Genomic DNA, 20,233 nt, shown 5'->3' on the forward strand with positions numbered 1-20,233 from the left:
TGTGAGAAATGAGGTTATTTACCATATCTTCAGTTCTGGCATCTATCCATTACCAAAAATACACTTTTGAGATATTTTCCCTGTTCTGTTGTAAAATCACAGAGAAGCTAAGAAGGGCTTCTTAGCTAGGTCACAGTGTCCCGAAGACTGTGCCTCAGCTCAGATCAAAATCAATGTATTATTAGTGATACAAATCTAGTTAACCAATAGCTTTTTAAATTTCCCACTTCCTGTTCATTTCCTCCAGACACAAAATAGGCTCAAGGGGAAAAGTTCTTTTCTACCTTTTATATTTTGAGCTGCCTGTGTTTGGGATTCAAGTATTTTTGGTGCTTATTGCTTAACTGGGCTGAAGATTATCTCATGTGACAGCATAGATCTCTTGTTTTGGAATTGCCATTACTTTCTAGAACAGCCACTCTGTACAGCTGCCAACATGCCCTGGATCCTTTTGCTTCATATTACAGTGATACTGCTTTGTCAGGGTAGAATTCAGCCTCACAGGGCTGGAGTCAGTCTCTGCTGACCTCATGCCACAGTACAGCATGTTCAAATCTGGGAGAAACCCGAGGGTTATTCGGCATATTCCTCCTCTCTCTCCCTTACAAGCATGGAACCCTCACTCTCCTCGGAAACCGTATGTTGTATATGTGTGTGTATCTGTCTCTTTTTTTAAACCTCTTCCTTAATCCTATAATTTTACAGCTTTAAGTGGGGGCTGGTTAAATAGATACAGGAAATGCTTCGAGCTGCTGAAAACTCAGCAGTTTTCAGCAGTAGATCTCAGCCATGGGCATTTGCTATTTTTAGACTGACTTGTGTGAGGTTGCAATAATCAAGAAGCATGTTATGTGTTTCCTAGTTGTTCATTTTGCCCATAACTATTTGGGCGGAATGTACAGAGCACTCTTTGGCTGTGTGGGCATGCTCAGATCGTACTGGAGTGTTCCGACTCTCCCGTGTGCAGAGTAAATGTCATCCTCACTGTCTCAGGCAAAATAGTTACCAGGAAATAAGTGTTTCCTTTGATGAACAAAAGGATTTTGTTTGCCTTTGGCAGGGTTTTAGCTTGGGGAAAACTTGGGTTAAATTTGAAGATGCTAGGCATGCATAACAAATAAGAATTTGGATTAGAGCCATTTGAAATATTATTCACGTTAAAAACAAAGATTCTTGTCACTCAGCTACTTGTTTTCAGTGTATTTTTCCGAAAGACTTAGCAGTTTTCTAAATTGTAAAGTAGTTTGCACATATCTCAGTGCTAAAGTTATGTCTCAGGGTCAGAAGAACAGGTTCCTGAGATACAGCTGGATAGGAAGATGATCGAGCTTTATGCAACACAACCTCCATTTTCACATTTGATCTACAATCTTGAGTAGAAAAACTTGGCCCATAGCTTGATTTTTACCATGATTTTTTAAGTTGGTTTTGTAAATGATACATAGATATTTTCTAAGAGATAATGGTAATGCAGATTTTTTTATAGTTTTACCTGATTCTGAAGTTAATATACATTAATGTTGTTTGCCCTGAGCCATTGGATTTAAGGTCCAGATTTTTCACTCTGAGATTTGATACTAAATTACTGTCTTATGGTTAATAATTTAAATACTGACTTTGTTAAGAGATTTGTGGCTCTGTTCTCTACCCTTTTTTTCTGTGTGTTTCATATCTTGGATTTTAAAACCCTGGCACATCTCTGTTTGTTCTGGGGTCATAAAAGGTCAGTTTACTTACCTATGTTATTAAGAATGCTAGCCCAGGTTGAATGGGATGGTGAGATAGAAGGAATTCATACTAGAGCCCTAATAGGGTAGGAGATAAGACTGATAGTAAAAGCAGAAATTAACTCCTTTCCCCACTTATTAATAGTCAAAAGGGAGGAGGAAAACATAAAACATAATTTAAACATTTTTAGTTGATTTTCTACATGATTATGTCAATTCATGAGTGAAGAAAATTTGCTAAAAAAAATATATTGAGTACCCGAGTAAATGATTGTAGATCAGACTGTTTTCTTATCTTCTCTACCCAAGTCTCCCTATCATTAAGTGACTATTTATCTACTATGGTGAACTCAGTACTCTTCATTGAAACAGTGATTAAAATATTTAGAAATGAGGTTATTTGCTCTGTATCTATAATTCTGAGTATGACTGACTGGATAAACCAAACTACTATAGATTGGGGTTCGTATATATATTCTCCTTGCATGAGATTGCAACATGCTTTGCCAAGAGTTCATTCTAAACTGAAGAATGAATATTTTGAAGGAAGACTCAAGAGGGGAAAATATCTGACTCTAAGAAATAAGTGGAGAATTTTAGAATGCTGGGCAGTATAGAACTTACATCTTTTTTTTAAGGAGATTAAAATATCTCGAGATGTTGACCAGTTGTAAAGATGAATAATTCCCCTTTTCCTTTCCTAATAATGCTGCAACACCACACATCTGTATGTTTAAGTCATATATGTAATACAAACATTCCAGACAACTCCTTGGCAGTGTTGACATTGCCGGAGTTTCCTATATAAATGCCTATAATTTACGGTGGCAATTTAGAACATACACGTGTAATCATTTGGTCATATATAGTTGCTTTTACCTTTTAAATTGGTGTTATTTACATTGGGCTGTCACTATATTTTTAAAAAACTTTTTAATGTTTTTTATTTTTGAGAGACGGAGACAGCGCAAGCAGGAGAAGGTCAGAGAGAGAGGGAGCTACAGAATCTGAAGCAGGCTCCAGGCTCTGAGCTAGAGGTCAGCACAGAGCCTGACGCGGGGCTCGAACCCACGAACGTTGAGATCCTGACCTGAGGCAAAGCCGGACACTTAACCAACTGAGTGACCCAGGCGCCCCTGGCTCTCACTATATTCAACAGTGAATTTTTAAAAGATAAAATAAAGGGCACCTAGGTGGCTCAGTAGTTAAGCATCCGACTTCGGCTCAGGTCAGGATCTCGTGATTCGTGGGTTCGAGCCCCACATCAGGTTCTGTGCTGAAACTCAAAGCCTAGAGCCTGTTTCAGTTTCTGTGTCTCCTTCCCTCTCTGCCCCTCCCTTGTTCACACTCTGTCTCTCTCCGTCTCAAAAATAAATAAACATTTAAAAACTTTAATAAATAAATAAATAAAAGATAAAATAAAACTCCCCTCACATCTAAACCTTACAATCTAGTTGGGGAAGATAACAACAAATAATAAACCTGATAAGTAAACTATGAAGTGTGTTAGAGAAGGAGGATGGGCTATAAAAACAGTAAAGGTGAGAAAGTGAGATTAGAAGTGCTGGGGATAGACTTACTTTTAATAGGATAATAATAGTAAGCCTCATTTAAAAAGAGACATTTGAGGAAGGACTTCACAGAAGTAAGCAGGTTATCCATACACCTGTCTGAGAAATGAGCATTCCCAGTAGAGTGTACAGCCAAAACAAAAGCAGGTGTGTTCCTAATATATACCAGGAATAGAGAACAGGTTGGTATGTCTAGAGCAAGAAGAGAGGGCAGTGGTAGGAATGGGGTGTCAGGATGCTTCTCAGTTATCTGTTGCTGAATAACAAACCACTCCAAAATTTAGTGACTTAAGACAACGTTTTTATTTGCTCAGAGTTCTGTGAATCAGCTTTTGGGGCTGGGATTAGTTGGGTCATTCTTATGGGGTCTGGCCAGGAGGTTACTATAGTTCCTAGGTGGCTCAAGTAGGGTTGGGTGGTATAAAATGGCCTCCCTTACATGTCTTGTAGTTGGTGCTGGGTGTCAGTTGAGCCTGTCTTCATGTGGTATGAGGATTTTAGCCTCAACGGCTGTGAGGATGGAATTTTCATTAACTGAAATGTAAAGCCTGCTGGAGATCTCAGTGCAGCAAGAGAGAGCAGGTCCCGATGTACAAACACATTTCAAGTCTCTGCTGTCACATTTGGTGTTTCATTTGGCCAAAGCAAGTCCATGACCAAACTCAGTTTCACAGGATGGAGAAATAGATTCTACTTTTTGTTGGAAGGATTGAGGAAGTCAAATTGTGAAGAGAAGGGCATACTAGATTGGATGAATTTGTGACTATTAATCTCCCACAGAGGAATCAGATCAGAAATGCCCTTGAAGCCATTTCTAAGGACTGGCTTTCTCTTTGAATGTAAAGGGAATACACTGAAGAATTTTAAGCAGAGAAGTGTCATGACTTGATTTATAGATTATTTTTATTTTTTTAAGTTTGAGAGAGAGAAAGTACAAGCAGGGGAGGACCAGAGAAAGGGGGTGGAGGGAGGGAGAGAGAGAGAATATGAATATCCCCAGCAGTCTCCACACTGACAGCTCAGAGCCTGATGCGGGACTTGAACTCACAGAGTGACTGTGAGATCATGACCTGAGCTGAGACCAAGAGTCAGATGCCTAATCCACTGAGCCACCTAGGTGCCCTATATTTTTAAAGGATCATTCTGGCTTAATACTGAGAGTAGATTATATGGTGCCAAGGATGACCAGGGAGGAGGCCATTGTAGTAATCCAGACAAGATATGATCATGGCTCAGACTAAAGTAAAATAGCAGAAGTGAAGATAGTGGGAATTGGTTCGATTTCGAATATATGATCAAATAGGATTTCCTGATGGATTGGATATAAGGTATGAAGAGAGAAATTGATGACTACAAGGATTTAACTGGAATGGCTGGAGGAATGGATTTGTCATTAACAGATGTAAAGTCTGCTTGTGGGGCAGGTTTTGTGGGAAAGAGCAAGAGTTCGGTTTGAGATGTCTGTTAGACATCTAAGTGAAAATGTTGAATAGATAAATGACTGTATGAATCTGGAATTTAGGAGGTCTGCACTGAAAATAAAAGTAAAGGAAGTATCACAATAGATAGTATTTAAAGTCAAGAGATTAGATGAAGTTATTAAGGGAGAGATTAAATATAACTAAAGGAGAGAAGAGGCAGAGGAGGAAGAGTGGCTCATGATGAATGGGGAAAATCAGAAGAGTACATGGTGTACTGGAAGCCAGGTATAGAAATGCTTCACAGGACAGTAGGAGCATCAGCTCTGTCAGACGCTGCTCATAGGTCAAGTAAGGTAGGGACTAAGAACTCCTCTTTGGATATAGTAATGTAAGGATGATTGACCATATTGCCAAAAAGTTTTTGGTTGAATGATGAGATAAAACCAATTGAGTTTGAGAATGGGAAGAGAGATTTGGAGACTGAGTTTTAGACCTTTTTAATGAGTTTTACTTCAAGAGAGAGCATTGGTAGAGGAAATGCAGTCAAAGGTTTCTTTAAGGTGGGAGATGGGAAAATAATACTGATGGAAATAACTCAGTACAGGAGGAAAATTGGTTCCCCCAAAAAACATTTTGTCTTTAGTATATAGTCTTGAGGTCAAAAATGCAGAAAATGCAACCTCAGAGCTACTCCTTCTCTATCACTATAATTGTCAGCTTCATGTTTATACTTCTAAACCCCGTATGTAGGGGGAAGGGTGTGTTAGTGTGTATGTGTAAACTGCATGTGCTTTTTCAGTACCTAAAGTACAAGAAATCCTCTGTTAATCCTCCATTTGACTCTATTAGATATATTTAGGAGCCTATTTTTTATTTTAAAATAGTTTGGGGGAATCATCCAGATTATTTTTCAGACAAATAAAATAGAAAGTTTGAGATATATAAGCCCAGGAAATATATTTAGAATATGTCCTTTAATTCTCATTTGCCCTTAAGGAAAAGTGTAGTGGTTGTTGGAAGTCTGAGGATAAGTAAAGATTACCGACTATTTAGATTGATACTTGGCTGGTAAAAAGTATTTTAAATTCAGTGGAAATTTGTGAGGATAAGTTTATAGACAATCATTTCTGGAGAGTGTAGAAGCCTAATTCAAGTCGACTTTTTATGTCCAGTGGTTCCTCTGTTGTCTATTTTTCAAAAATCTAGGCATATTTTAATTATGTCCTGATTACAAGTTCAGGAAAAAGATTCTTATGGTAATCCAAAAGAGCTCATAGAAAAAGGAATATGTATGGTCAAATTACATACCAAACAATGGTCAAATTTATCCTTAATAAAAAGAATACAGTTGATAATTAAAATGAGATCTTGTCTTCACTTACCAATCAAAATACAGAAGTGTGATACCTAGAACTACACTGTTGGTAGTAGTGCAAATTGCTGCAATCTTTCTAAAAGGTAATTTGGTAATTTCTACAAAAGTGTGAAACATATACACTCTCTGATACACTTAATGGAATTTACATTATTTACCAATATATACATAAGTGTGTTACAGTATTGTCATTTTAAAATGGGAAGAAATCATTTTGATGCCCACTTGAAGTTGAATAACATTAAATATCTTTTATATCCTACCTCCCCCCAAATGTGGTGCAGCCTTTTTTTTAATCAGGGAACTGGATCCCATATTGTCCTATTTGATAGTTATCAGGTGAGTTTAAGGGAATTTTAAGTTTTCTAGAAATGAAGGCTTTTCATTTATTCTGTTAATGGCCATCACTCTAGAGGTGAGGTGTGTTCAGAATGAAACATCAAATACTCCAAGAAGATTCTTACAAAAGAGCTATCAGGAACAGAGCTGGCAACATTAGGAAACTATTAATTAGAAAACAGATCTTGAAGAAGTAAGGACTATAGGGATGAGCACTGGGTGTTATATGTAAGTGATGAACCACTGGGTTCTACTCCTAAAACCAGTACTACCCTGTATGTTAACAACTTGAATATAAATGAAGGGAGGAAGGAAGAAAGACTACACGGATAAGTATGTGAGAATGAAACGGGGGAGTGGGTAATCCAGAGAAAGTTTGCCACAATTCTGCGTCTTCAGATAATTCTTTTAATTTCTGATCACTCTATTTTCAGTTTGAAGAACAAAACTGCCAGTGAGGTCACCAAATTTGAGAGAGCAGCAGAAAAGAGAACTTTTATTACATACTTCTTCCTAAACTAAATCTGCTTTTAGATTCTACATCATTGTGTTTACATTCATGATGTATACATTTCATCATACATATTTTATCAAATATAGGTTGTTTTATGAAACAATCCAATTTTTGCCTGTTTATGTTTTCCCTTGTATGAGCTGTGGTAAATTGCCTGCATCATTTGACTCACTCTTATTCTCCACTGAATTAATTATGTGCCAGATTACCTCTGAGTTTTGGAGCTGGATAAAGAGAGAAAAGCCAAATACAGGTGGTAGCTGTTCGTACCTCAAACAATGAACAAGTTCTAAAGAACTTACACTCAATATCTTCTTTAGGAGCATGAAAGGAGGATTAGAATAAGGCAGAAAATCTTATTGGTTCTCACTGACCTAGTGGTTGTAGTTTTGACTGATCAACTTGAACATTTTCACCTTGGAGGCAAGGGCACTAGATTGCATTGTTGTTTCTAAAATGGAGAATGATGTTATCGAGAGACTGAGGCTCAAGAGACCTGGTTTATAGTCCCAGCCCTGCCACATCTAGGTACGAACTTGGGGAACTCAGTTAACATGTCAGAGCTTTTATTTCTCATCTACAAAATAAGCCTGTTTCACAAGAAAACCTCTCAAGATTTAGATTTTAGGAGGCTCCAATGAATGCCTTGTATGTACATGAATACATATCATATGTATAGACATGTGTAGATAATTTTTAAAAATAAATTTTCTCTTGGCTCTCAGAAATACAGACTAAGACTCAGACTTTGCATATATTCTCTGTTATAGGCAGTTACTAGATTTAACTAGGTTTTTTTGTTTAAGTAATCTCTATACCCAACATAGGGCTTGAACTCACAACCCTGAGATCGAGTCAGCCAGGAGCCCCGAAAAAGCAATTTCTTAACTGATTATGATTCTTTTTTTTTTTAACTTTTATTTATTTTTCAGAGAGAGAGAGAGAGAGAGAGAGAGCGCGAGCGCGCGTGTGCGTGCGAGAGAGAGCGCCCCATGCAGGCCTCAAACTCAAAAACTATGAGAGCATCTCCTGAGCTGAAGTCGGGTGCTTAACTGACTTAACCACCCAGGTGCCTCTGATTCTTTAATTACAAGCTACAAATACATAGTAAGTGAGGGATCCTTTACTTAAACTGGAACTAATAGTATATAGGAAAATCTGGATTTAGACAGAGCCTTATTACTTTGGGTATGGTGATTATTTGCTTTGAAAAGCATTCATTTTATAGTTTCCTTAAATAACCATTTTTAAGTCCAGCGTAGTAGTAAATATAATAAATATTTGTAAATCTTTAATTTCCATATTGTTTTGAAGAAACAAAATTTGCCTTAAGTGAGAGCAGCATATCTTTTTATTTATTGTATGAGGTTAATCTCTGTGCTCTACCAATTAATAAATTGGAATTTCAAATTTGTAAAAAAAAAAAAAATAGTGAAATAGGTATATATGTATACTTTTACTTGACCAAAAATTTCTAAACCATTAAGAGTCTTAAGGTAAAATTAGGTATAGAAAGATATTTTCTAGGTACTGTAAATTATTTTAATTAAAAAAAATTTTTTTTCACTTTCATTTATTTTTGAGAGACAGACACAAAGCATGAATGGGGGAGGAGCAGAGAGATAGAAGGAGACACAGAATCTGAAGCAGGCTTCAGGCTCTGAGCGGGCAGCACAGAACCTGATGCAGGGCTCAAACCCATGGACCGTGAGATCATGACCTGAGCTGAAGTCGGACACTTAAACAACTGAGCTACCCAGGTGCCCCTGTAAATTATTTTAAAAACACAAATTTTCAGTCTACATAGCACTAAATTGTTACCATTAATGACCAGTAGTTAGAAGTACATAAATAAGTACCTTATAAAAGAAGCCCTAATTACTAGGATATTCAGCAGATTTTCAAAATGTATGTTATCCCTGAAAATTTATTTCCTTTTTTTAGTAGGATTACTATACTAGTAGATCAGATACTCTGAAGACAGCGTATCTAGATTTCAGCAGTGCCTCTAAGAGAATTTTTCATGATATCTTTGGGGAGAAATTATAACTGATTATTCATAACTGAGTAAGTGAATGAAAGAATGAAAAGAGCACTAACGCTGATAAATATCAGCCTGGAGCAAGGTCTCTGATGGCTTCCTTCAGGATACTTCCTGTACTGTTCAACCTCTTCATTAAATCCTTGGCTTAAAGAGATTGCAGTGGTTAATCAGAGTTGAAGATGTCAAGCAGCTGAAAAGAATAATTAAAACTTTGAGCCATAGAATTGGAACCTTTAGTATCCTCAAATGAAAAGCAGAAGTCATCACTTTATGTAATCAGTTGTACCACATTGGTGTAATTTTATTTATTTTAAAATTTTTAATGTTTGTTTTAGAGAGAGACAGACAGACAGACAGATAGACAGCATGAGTGGAGGAGGAGCAGAGAGAGGAGGAGACACAGAATCCAAAGCAGGCTCCAGGCTCTGAGGTGTCAGCACAGAGCCTGACATGGTACTCGAACTCCCAACTGTGAGATCATGATCTGAGCCAAAGCTGGATGCTTAACCAACTGAGCCCCCCAGGCGCGCCACATTTGTGTAATTTATGGAAAGGGCAACTGTTCTTACCACCATTTTCAGTTGAGAAAGCAAACAAACTATATTAATGCTATGACTAGGTTCTCTAGCAAATGTTGTTAACACTTAAAGTGATTTAAATACTGCACCAAGAGTCTGCCTGGTGGGATCTTAATTAACCTAAATCAGACAAAGTTCCTGTTACATTGCAGTGCATTGGAAGAATTAGGATGTCTTAGTCATTCTTTGAAATTAAAATTCTAGAAAGGAAAAATTATTAATATATTATCTTAATATTAGGATATTGTATCAGAAATATTGTTGTTAATATAATTACAACATGAAACACCCTGAGAGAAAACAGAGTTCATAACAGTTGAGAAGAATAAATGAAATGCCTAACAATATCCCCATCTCAATTTTGTTTATAGAGAGACACAAAAAGAACATTGTGATCAATTGCTTGTGGACAAATTTGTCTTATTAAAGTTTTCCCCTTAAGGTTATTAAGACAAATTAGTTATTAGGAATTGTAATCTTGTAGGACTTTTCCTTTTTAACCCCATAGATTAGCAGTCTGCAAATTCTATAATACCTTACAAAGCCTTAGCAGTTTTCTCATTTTTAATTCTAAATATTATACAAATTAAGTGTTATTAAACCATCAGGAGATAAAACTAATTTTGCCAGAACACATCATGGAAAGATAGAAGATATTTATTTCCTGAGTGGCCGCCGAAGTCAGGAACAAACTAGAGACAGTTAATTTTCTAAATAATGGCTTGAAAATAGAAATCTTCCATTTTTATTGCTTCTTAGTCTTATATGAGAAATTTGTCTCTCAGACACTACTAACAAATTCACTTAACCCTGAGATAGACTATTTTTTAAGGTTTCTTGCAACTCTAATTGAGGATTCTGTGATTTTTTTTTTTATCTATTTTTTATGTGGTTGTCAAATCTCAAACTAAATCATTGGAGAATTAAAATTAATTTGTAAACAAATACTGCCTAGCAATCAAAAGTCACTCTGTAAAACATTGAATATAAAAAATGGAAAATTCCAATTTACAAATCAGCCACAACTAGCTATAGACTTAAATAATATAAGCATGTATTTGAGGTGATATAATTTATGGTTTTAGTTTTTACTGATACATTCAACGGACATTTATCGAGCCTACACTGTCTGCCCTGACCTGGAGAACCAGAGTGAATATTGGGCCTAGCAAATGTAATCCCCCCTTATTTTTTTAAAATAATTATAAATGAATTAATCTTATACAATTTTTAGGGAGCTTTATTTTATGAGTAGTTTCTAGTGGATTACAGATTGTTGACCTATGTCTATAGGTTCTTATTTTACTGTTGAGAATTTAGTGGTCTTCTGTGTTAATTTGCCCATTCACATACTATACAAGTCTATATGCTCTACTCTTAACTGAATACAGACACCTCAGAACAGGGCTTCCTCTCTCTTCTTTGGAACAACTTATTTTATCGTTATATTAGATTTTTAAAAAAGTATCACAGATAGGTTGAGTCTAAGGAAATCAGGCCAGTATACATGATGGCATCTCTTGTTGGATTCTGACAAGTAAAATCAAGATTGAAGATTTACAGCTATTTAAAGAATAAGTCATCTCTTGTGAAAACTCTTGAATTATAAAATACAGTCAGATTTCAGATGTCCAGTAACCTACCAACCGCCCCCCCCCAATCTTCACCCCCCCCCCACCACCAGCTTTTGGAAATAGGAGAGGGTACACTGTGTTTTGTCCTAAATTTCAACTAATCTCAAAGATTTACTTATTTATTCCTTCATTTAACTGTATTAAGTATATGCTCTGTTCTCTTGGATAACTGCTGAATATTATGCTTACAGTCTTTTCATTCCCCCTTGACAGTTTATCTGTTCTCTTCAGCTATCCTATTTATGCTTTCTCTAGTTTTTCATCTCCATCCCTCAACCCTGCAAGTGCTAGTCCCATTTCATAGGTAGTAGGCCTCGAATCATTTTAACCTCCATAAATCACACCAGTCCACAACTGATGAGTGGCAATGCAAGGACTCAATTCCATTTCCTGTGCAGACCAGCATCCTTCCAACCCCATCTTACTAATATAATAAGGCCTGTTGTCTAAGCTTAATGATGTTAACAATAGAATACTATAGGCTAATGGTTTATTAAGAGGGTAAAGGAATGAGAAGTTGGCTATTTGTTTTTTGATAACAAATCTTGAAGAAGTTTGGAAAGAGTTATGTTTTCATAAGTAGTCATTTAATATTTGTACTGTCTTCATCTTCTTACTCTTTCTAGGTTATATCTCCCTTTTCTTAATGTTTTTATTTATTTTTGAGAGAGAGAGACAGAGTGTGAGCAAGGAAAGGGCAGAGAGAGAGAGGGAGACACAGAATTCGAAGTAGGCTCCAGGCCCTGAACTGTCAGCACAGAGGCTGAACTGCGAGATCATGACCTGAGCCTAAATTGGATGCTCAACCAACTGAGCCACCCAGGTATCCCAGTTATATCTCTTTATTTAGAATCATGTGGTTATTCTTAAAGAATATTTGGAACCACTAGAGTTCTATGCAGTTTAGTGGAAAATTAAATAGCAAAGAATAATGAACCAGGTTACTTTCAAATGTAATAGCTTCATATTTTCCTTGCCACCCACTGCACCTGCCCCACTCTGTCATCTATGGGTAGTAAGAGTTTACAAAGAATCAATTGGTTCTCCTTATATGAACTTAAAATAGCCCATTGAATGCTATTTTTCTTCATTTCAAGCAATTTTCATAATTTTTGAGAATATTGAAAATGTGCTTAGGTTTTTTATTTCTGAGACTTCAGTATGATCAGATGGCTTATGGCAGCGCTGACATTCATGGAGTATAGCAAGAAAACAGCTCTTCATTGTGGTGAAAAGCATTTTCTAAAACAATACAGCATTACCTATGTCTTGCCTCCAGATGGTAGTTTTCCAGACATAGATTATGCTTGGGTGTATTCTAATGATTTACTTTATTTTTAAATTTTTCTGATTTTTTTTTTTTGTTTTGTTTTGTGCTTTTTTTTTTTTTTTCTTTTTAACATTGCAGGTTAGAAACTAGAACTTAAATCATCCTGGTCCCACCACAGACTTTATATTTGTTCTTGTGAGCCTGCTATTTTTTAAATATTTGTTTACAAACAGCATATATTATTTCCCTTTTAAAAAAAGGTAATTAGAGCCAGTTAGCATTTCTGAACAGCACTAGTACAATGATACTTCCGGGATTAGTTATAATTCCAGACAAAATTAAATGTTTCTCATTGTAATCTGCTTATATAACTTTGTCATGGGTGAATGTACACTTTCCATTGGTACTTTGTAAATCCTGAAAACAACTTGACCATTTTGTGGACCTCAGGTTGGAGACCACTTTTCTATACTATGTCTCATGACATAAAAATATTATTTTATTATACAGTTTCATTTTATGAAATAAATTTTTGTATGATTCTGCAGTTGCGTTGCAAGTAGTACTTGAAGGTTACCTGTCCCTTCTTGACTCCTATCAGGGCTATATGATGCTTTGCAGTTGTGAAACTGCATAGCACCTTTGAACCCTTTAGGTGGCTGATAACATTGTGGTACATGATTCCTTCGAGGTAGGAAGAGCCTAAATAAACAGGTAATTTAGCTAGTTTCTAAAGAAGGTCAGTACTTACATTCTTCTTAAAAGCTCATAATTCTGATATTGGTTGAACACTAAGCAAAAGCCTCTCTTGCTTTCCTTTCTCAACTAATTCATTCTAAGCAGTAAAAGAAAGTAACTTGCCTTATTTAGAAGTTCGTATGACCATACTAATCTCAAGAGATTTTAAACACCTTTCTAGTTCCTCGATTTGTCATTTGTTGCTCCCCCACCTACTGCTGGTTGTAGGGGTTTGCTTTTATACAAGGAGAGCTGCTGAAGTTTAAGAAAAACCTACCTCTTATTGAATCCCAGTAGGAAGTTTATGCTAGCTGAACTGGTTGCCTGGTAGAAGAGGGCAGGAGAAGAGACCGCTTGAGGAATGCACAGCCAATTGATGCGACACGTTTTAACTTCAGAGCCTTGCTTGCAAATCTCTTCTCTGCCATCTATGACTACAATTAGTAATTTATTTATTAGATTTATCATTTTTCTTTTTTGACTCAACTTTTCCCCATCTTTTGCCACTTTGGGAAAAGCTTATCCAATCAGTCATAGGCATCAACATCAAGAAGGTCAGTCTAGGAGCAAAACACATTTCATGGTCTTTGGACATTATCCCCCAGTAGATCCTTCATGAATAAAACTTAGTGAAGAATAAAAGAGAAGGAGAACACTGGCGTTTTAACCAGAAAATAAAAGTAGTATTTATGAGATCTGACAAGTTTAATAATACAGGAAAGCCTCTGGAATTAGCCTTGGTTTTAATAAAGAACATCTTTTGTCTGGAATTTGCCTCCAAATAATTGCAGGGGAGGGGAAACTGCAGGCAATGAGTTAATAATTGAAGCTGGATGAAGAGTGTAAAAGATTCATTTTCCTCACTTTCATATATGTTTGAAAGGCTGAAATATTATTTAAAATAAGTTTTTAGAAGACATCTTTTCCCCAGGAATTTTGGATGGATAAAATCTATTTTCCTGTGAAATTTACAGTATCCCCCCAGTACTCAGTAGTGTTGAATACAATAAAAGAGTATCATAGACTTGTATTATTCAGGGAAAAATATTTTCTGTTACTAAATTCTAAACCTACTATGTTATTTTTTGTCTATTATTGTCCAAATTGTTATTTATTCAGCGATATGTAAATTTATTTCATAATTGCATTCTAATGAACTTGTGTTCACTTTTGCTTTTTCTTCAAGGGCATATTCAAGTAAACTTTAATTAGTATTGAGAAGTATGAAAAATACTCAATGAAAAAATAGTATTAAACAGTTTCTTCATATATAGTATGCCTGATACATCCCTGGGTAGTATTTTAATTAAAGAGCCTGTTTTCTCAGTCTGGTCCTAACGTAACTTTGCTGGTAAAATGCTGATTTAATCATTAGTCTCTTCTATCTTGTCTAGTTGGTCACTTGTATTAAAATATCTATGTCATTTGGGGTACCTGAGTGGCTTAGTCAGTTAAGCTTCCAACTTCAGCTTAGGTCATGAACTCATAGTTTGTGAGTTGGAGCCCCACATCAGGCTCCACACTGGCATCGTGGAACCTGCTGGGGATTCTCTCTGTCTCTCTGCCTCTCCCCTACTACTTGCACCTTTCTCTGTTTCTCTCAGAATAAATAAATAACCCAAAAAAAAAAAAAAGATAATCATCATCATCAAATGTAAAGCCAGAAAGTTATTCGGCTGTCAATGCAAATTACAGAGAAGATAAATAATCTTTCATGTTGTAGATGAAGGCTTTAATCTCCAAGCCAAGGAAGTAAGCTCATCAAAAGTGATCAAATTTTGCCAAATTTTGAACATATTTCATGGCTTTTTTCCAGATCCCAGTAGTATAAACCATGGTAAGTCAAATTCACTTTCTAAGATTTATCTTTTTTCAAATTCTAGAGCAGACAGCCACTTTACTTTGGGGCAGAAATGCTCTTTTTCCTTGAAAAGCAAAAGGACTTGTATTTCTCTTTCACTATTGTTCCTAGTATATTTCCAGCCACCTATATCAGTTACAAGTTGCATTTCCGAGAGAAAACTGGGTGGAGGGAATGGATAATATGAACTACCTATCAAATACAAGCATGTTACTAAAGTAGTAAAGTTCATGAATATAACTAACAGACTTTATATAGCCGTACTTCTTTCTTTTACACTATCTCATAATAACAAGATGAACAGCTTATTAACATGACCTAAAGATAGAGCTATTCTAGTAGCATATACAAATAAGAAGCAAACCTATATCAACTTAGAATTATGCTTAATAACATTTAGTATTCTAGTTTACTTAGAAATTATTTGGTCACCAAGAATTACTTATTAATTAGCTTGATTTAATATTAGTCCAAGATTTTTAAATTACCATAAGATCTTAGAGGAATTCGTCTGTTTGTTATTGAAGCATTGTTGACATACAGTGTTACATTAGTTTCAGGTATACAACATAGTGATTGACAACTCTGTGTTATGCTGTGCTCACCACGGTATAGCTCCATCTGTCCCCATACAATGCTTATTACACTACCGTTGACTACATTCCCTATGCTGTATCTTTCATCCTTGTGACTTCATTACTCATTCCATAACTGGAAGCCTCTATCTCCCATTTCCCTTCATCCATTTTTCCCATCCCCCCACACCCTTCCCTCTGGCAGCTATCAGTTTGTTGTCTTGTATTTATGGGTCTTTTTCTGCTTTTGTTTGTTTTTTTAAATTTCACATATTAGTGAAATCATAGGATACTTGTCTTTATATGACTTATTTCATTTAGCCTAATACCTTCTAGGAGTATCCATGTGGTCACAAATGGCAAGGTCGCATTCTTTTTTATGTACATGTGTGTGTGTGTGTGTGTGTGTGTGTGTGTGTGTATACACATCTTCTTTACCCCATTCATCTATGGATAGGCACTTAGGTTGCTTCTGTATTTCGACTGTTGTAAATAATGCTACAGTAAACATAGGGGTGCACCTTTCACATTACTGTTTTTGTTTTCTTTGGGTAGATACTCTGTAGATCTTGGAGATATTTAAGCTAACACATCATTGTCATTGATATAAAAACTTTGTTAGTATTATTCAATTTAGATGAATACAAATTTTCATTTTTTTTAAATATCAAACATAATAGGAAGAGTAATACTAGCTTATTCAATCAGTAAGTCTGTTACAGGAAATTCAGATTAGCTTCTATATGAGAAAACAAACCCAAGTAAATTAAGATCTTGGCAGTGTTATACTTAACTGAAAAAAACTCATCTTGATTTGTAAAGTAGTTACCTTAGTTATATGAAATTGGACTTCTAAAATGTTTCTGAACTAGTAGTTTCTGTAGATAGGATCTCTTTTTATTTGTCTAACACATTTGGAGTATTGTAGGTTCACTGTCTTTTCTTGGAAATCCTAAAAAGTTGATATATAAATGCTTATTTAGCTCTGTAAAACCAATGAGAACAGAGCTTCTTAATTTAAGAGATACTATAATCAAATTAATCAATATCCTCTAAAAGAATACATTTCATACTTATACAAGAGGTCAGGGTCTTCTGAATTATAGACAGAGCTGTGGCTTCAGTTTAACAACTTTAGTCATGGGTCAAAAGGAAACATAAAACTGCAACACTTCAGATCTCTAAGAACTATTCTCCTTTAATATTATGTACAACATTCTTAATTGAATGAGCTCAAAATAGACAAGTGGACAAAAAGGTAACTCTAACAAACTGAATTCTCTTTTGGTTTTTCACTCAACAGAAAATAGATCTCTGTCATTCTTCTGCAGAGACCACCAAATGGTGGAGCCATAAAAATTCAATTCTCAGTAGGTACATCCATCAATGAGGAATAACTTATCACCTGTGCATTAGCCAGAAACAAAAATAAAATCAGCAGGAGGAAAAAAAAATCGAGAGAACCAGAAAGTCAGCAAAATTGAAGTTCTGTTGCCACTTGGGATTTACTTTGAGAGCCAAGAAGATGTACCCAGACTAACATAGCCAATGAGCTGTACTTCTCTGGCAACTCTGGTGAATTTATTGGTGTCTTTGTGGATCCTAAGACAATAAGGATTTTTTTTTTTTTAAGAGTAAAATCATGACTCCTACAAATATACTATGGGCAGTTTCGAGGCTACTGTCTTCCAAATGGTAGCTCATTCAACAAGACAGCTTTCATCTTATAGCACCTTGTTTCAGTATATGTTTCAAAGATCTCAGTGGTAGAGAAAGAGAATAGAAGAGTCTTATGTCAGTGTTTGATTTGGTTTTCTCTGAGTGGTGAGGTTACAGATAATTTTTGCTTTCTTTAATACCCACTCATATTTTCAAAGGTTTTTATAATGAACTTGATCAAAAGAAGATAAATTAAGAATGGTATAAACAGAATTAAGCAGACATTAGCTAGTATTGATGCTAGCTGTGCAGGATTGGTTTTTCTGTTGTTTTTGTAGAAACAAAAATTTACTCTCTTGAAACATTGCAACCTAACTTTTAAGCAAAGACAAAATTTGTATTAAGTCATTAAATTCTTTATTACTTTTTCTGGAGAGTCAGGGTCAGAGTTCTAGGTCTTTAGAGATAGAAGATGAATTTCTGGAGCTATGGTTTCAATGTTCAGTTTTCTTTAAATTCATTTACAGTGCTTTGGATTTCAGTCAGAGGGCTTCATCTGATTTAAATGCAAGAATGTTACATGAAGCTGGTGAACGCTGATGGAAAGACCTTCTTTGACCGCTTAGTACTGTGCTGGCCTGAGCTTCCAGCCCCAGACTTACATAGAAGTACAGAAATTATCACAGCTTTAGGCACTGAACTCTATCAAATTGTCTTCTCATCTGATACCTCTCTGTATAGTAACCTCAGAGAAATGTTTCTACATATAGTACATGCTACACTGTACTTTATAATTATAAAAATTCTTCCTGTGTACATTTCCCAGAACTGCTTTTACAAATGAAAAAATAAAACCTCAGATCTGATAGTCTGCCTATCAGACTCCCAAAGTGACTTATTAGTGCAGGAACAATCTCTTTAAGTTGTTCAGTTCTTTCACGCAGTATCATGGGTATTTAATAAATAGTATGTGATGCAGAGCCTAAGCCTGGGCTTGAGATTGTGGTGTTTTAATCTGTTGCATAAACTTCAGACAGCTCGAGCGCTTTTCATTCAGAAGCTTTTTTTCCTTTCCTCCATAGTGAATAGTTGGTCAATTTTCATTTTAATTATTTGGGAGCCTAAAATAAAAAATAAGAGAAGAAACTTCAGGAAAGCATAGAAATTGTTTTAGCAATCTTCTAGTCCTTTATCAAACATGGGTAGATTGGGGTATTATTATTATTTATTATTATTATTATTATTATTATTATTACTACTACTACTACTACTGAACCAGGGTACCTAAACATTTATTTAGAATGTTTTTAACCTTCTTTAAGATATTCTCTTCTAAACCTTAATCTGGTTTTAAACTAGAAGACAAATGTGAATGGTGAATTACTGCTCTGTAGCTTTAAATTCAACCAGTTTGATGTTTTTGTTTTTTATAAAAGATGCTCCCAGCTCCAGAAAAGAAGCAGATACTGTCTGTGATCTCCATTCTCAGAGTAAAACTATTCATTTGCATTAGCAGCTCTAGCAGACTACACACACACACACACACACACACACACACACACACACACACACACAATGCTTGTTTGGCAGAAGCTTTCTGTTTATTCAGCACAGAGTCCTCCCGGGCTCCCAGATGTAGAAAGCTGTAAGAGTTGATGTACAAGACCGAACCAGAACTGTACGTAGGCTGAGGTGGGCACTGCGGAGGATTGGCTATGCTGGGATGTTGATGTGGTGCGGCTGTACCTGCCTGTTCTGTGAAAGGCACTTCTCTGAGGCTGTGAAGGTGAGAAGCCCAGGGATCCACTAGAAGCTTCATTTCGGCTGGCTCTTTGGTGGGGGAATGCATTCCCAGTGGTAGCTGTCCTCATTTACAGCATTATTCTCGGAAACGAAGTATGTGCAGCCGTGACAGACTATGCCACAGCTCCTCTGCAGTTTGGAAGCTGGGACAAATGGAAAGAGCACGTAGTCAAGAGAGGTTGTGATTTGTTTTCACTATCCAAGCTTGCTCTGGCGGTACACAAATGAAGGATGAGCTTTGTGGCAAGCAAAATCAGCAGACTGCCTGATGGGGGGTTTTGGTAAGATAAATGTATTACTTGTGTCTTGGGGGGAGGGTTTCTTGTTTCGTTTAAATAATATTTTTATTTTTCTATATCACCTACATAGAATTGCCTTTTAGCAGTAATTAAAATATCTTGCAGAATCATATTTGATAGAAAGGTATGAACCAAGAAGCCAGAGAAGAAAACATTATTTTTGATCATTCATTTGTGACCTTCAGAGATAATCATCAAGTTTTCTCAGTTGTATGTGAACAGGCAGAAGCCAGGAATTTCTAGAGTAAAGAATGCTGACTAACAGATATCCTTTCTTTTCTTTGTGCAGCTATAATTATCCCCCCTCCCTTTTTTTCCCCCAGCTTTCCCTATGGCCTAAAGTAGGAAAGAAAAAAATAAAAGCTCCCTGTCTTACTGAGTTGTTGCCACTGGAACAGTAATAGCCTGAGAACATAAGTATGGAGGTGGAGGAAGGCAGGATGAGGAGTCTGCTATTTTCATAGCAGTGCGTTGGTGGGTGTTTGTCTTGGTTCATTATGATTGCTGTTCAATATCAAGTGGTTGTTCGTCCTGGATCTCTTTGCCTTTACTATGATTTAATCCCTTTATGTTCTATTTTGTATGTTTTTCTTTGCCAGACTCAATTCTGTCTTTATGAAAACTTTTTCTGTTACATTCATACATATTAGCCTTTATTAGAGAAAAGATAGTTGTAGAAAGTAACTCTTAAATATTTATGGACCCCCCCCCCAGAAAGATAAAGACATTTTCTTTTTAAATCTAGTTTTTTAACAGATTTGGAGGTCTTGATTATGGAATCTTTAACAAGCATTTCATGACAAGTTAAAGAAATGAGTTGCATTA

General features: G+C 35.9%; 1 protein-coding gene across 8 annotated transcripts in view; it reads left to right on the forward strand.

Moving 5' to 3' along the window:
* The window catches only part of TMCC1 (transmembrane and coiled-coil domain family 1), a 190,418-nt gene that overhangs the window by 130,575 nt on the left and 39,610 nt on the right, over window positions 1-20,233 (forward strand). The window contains exon 1 of one of the 8 annotated variants that reach the window (XM_029916468.1): window positions 534-637. The exons of 6 other annotated variants lie outside the window; for them this stretch is intronic. In XM_029916468.1, the coding sequence (XP_029772328.1) occupies window positions 611-637 (27 nt within the window). In that variant the 5' untranslated portion in view covers window positions 534-610. Of the gene's footprint in view, window positions 1-533; window positions 638-18,918; window positions 19,093-20,233 lie in introns of those variants that run through there. One more of the 8 variants, XM_029916469.1, reaches the window with a different exon arrangement.

The sequence above is a fragment of the Suricata suricatta genome, chromosome 12 (assembly GCF_006229205.1).
Source record: "Suricata suricatta isolate VVHF042 chromosome 12, meerkat_22Aug2017_6uvM2_HiC, whole genome shotgun sequence".
In the NCBI taxonomy this organism is placed as follows: domain Eukaryota; kingdom Metazoa; phylum Chordata; class Mammalia; order Carnivora; family Herpestidae; genus Suricata; species Suricata suricatta.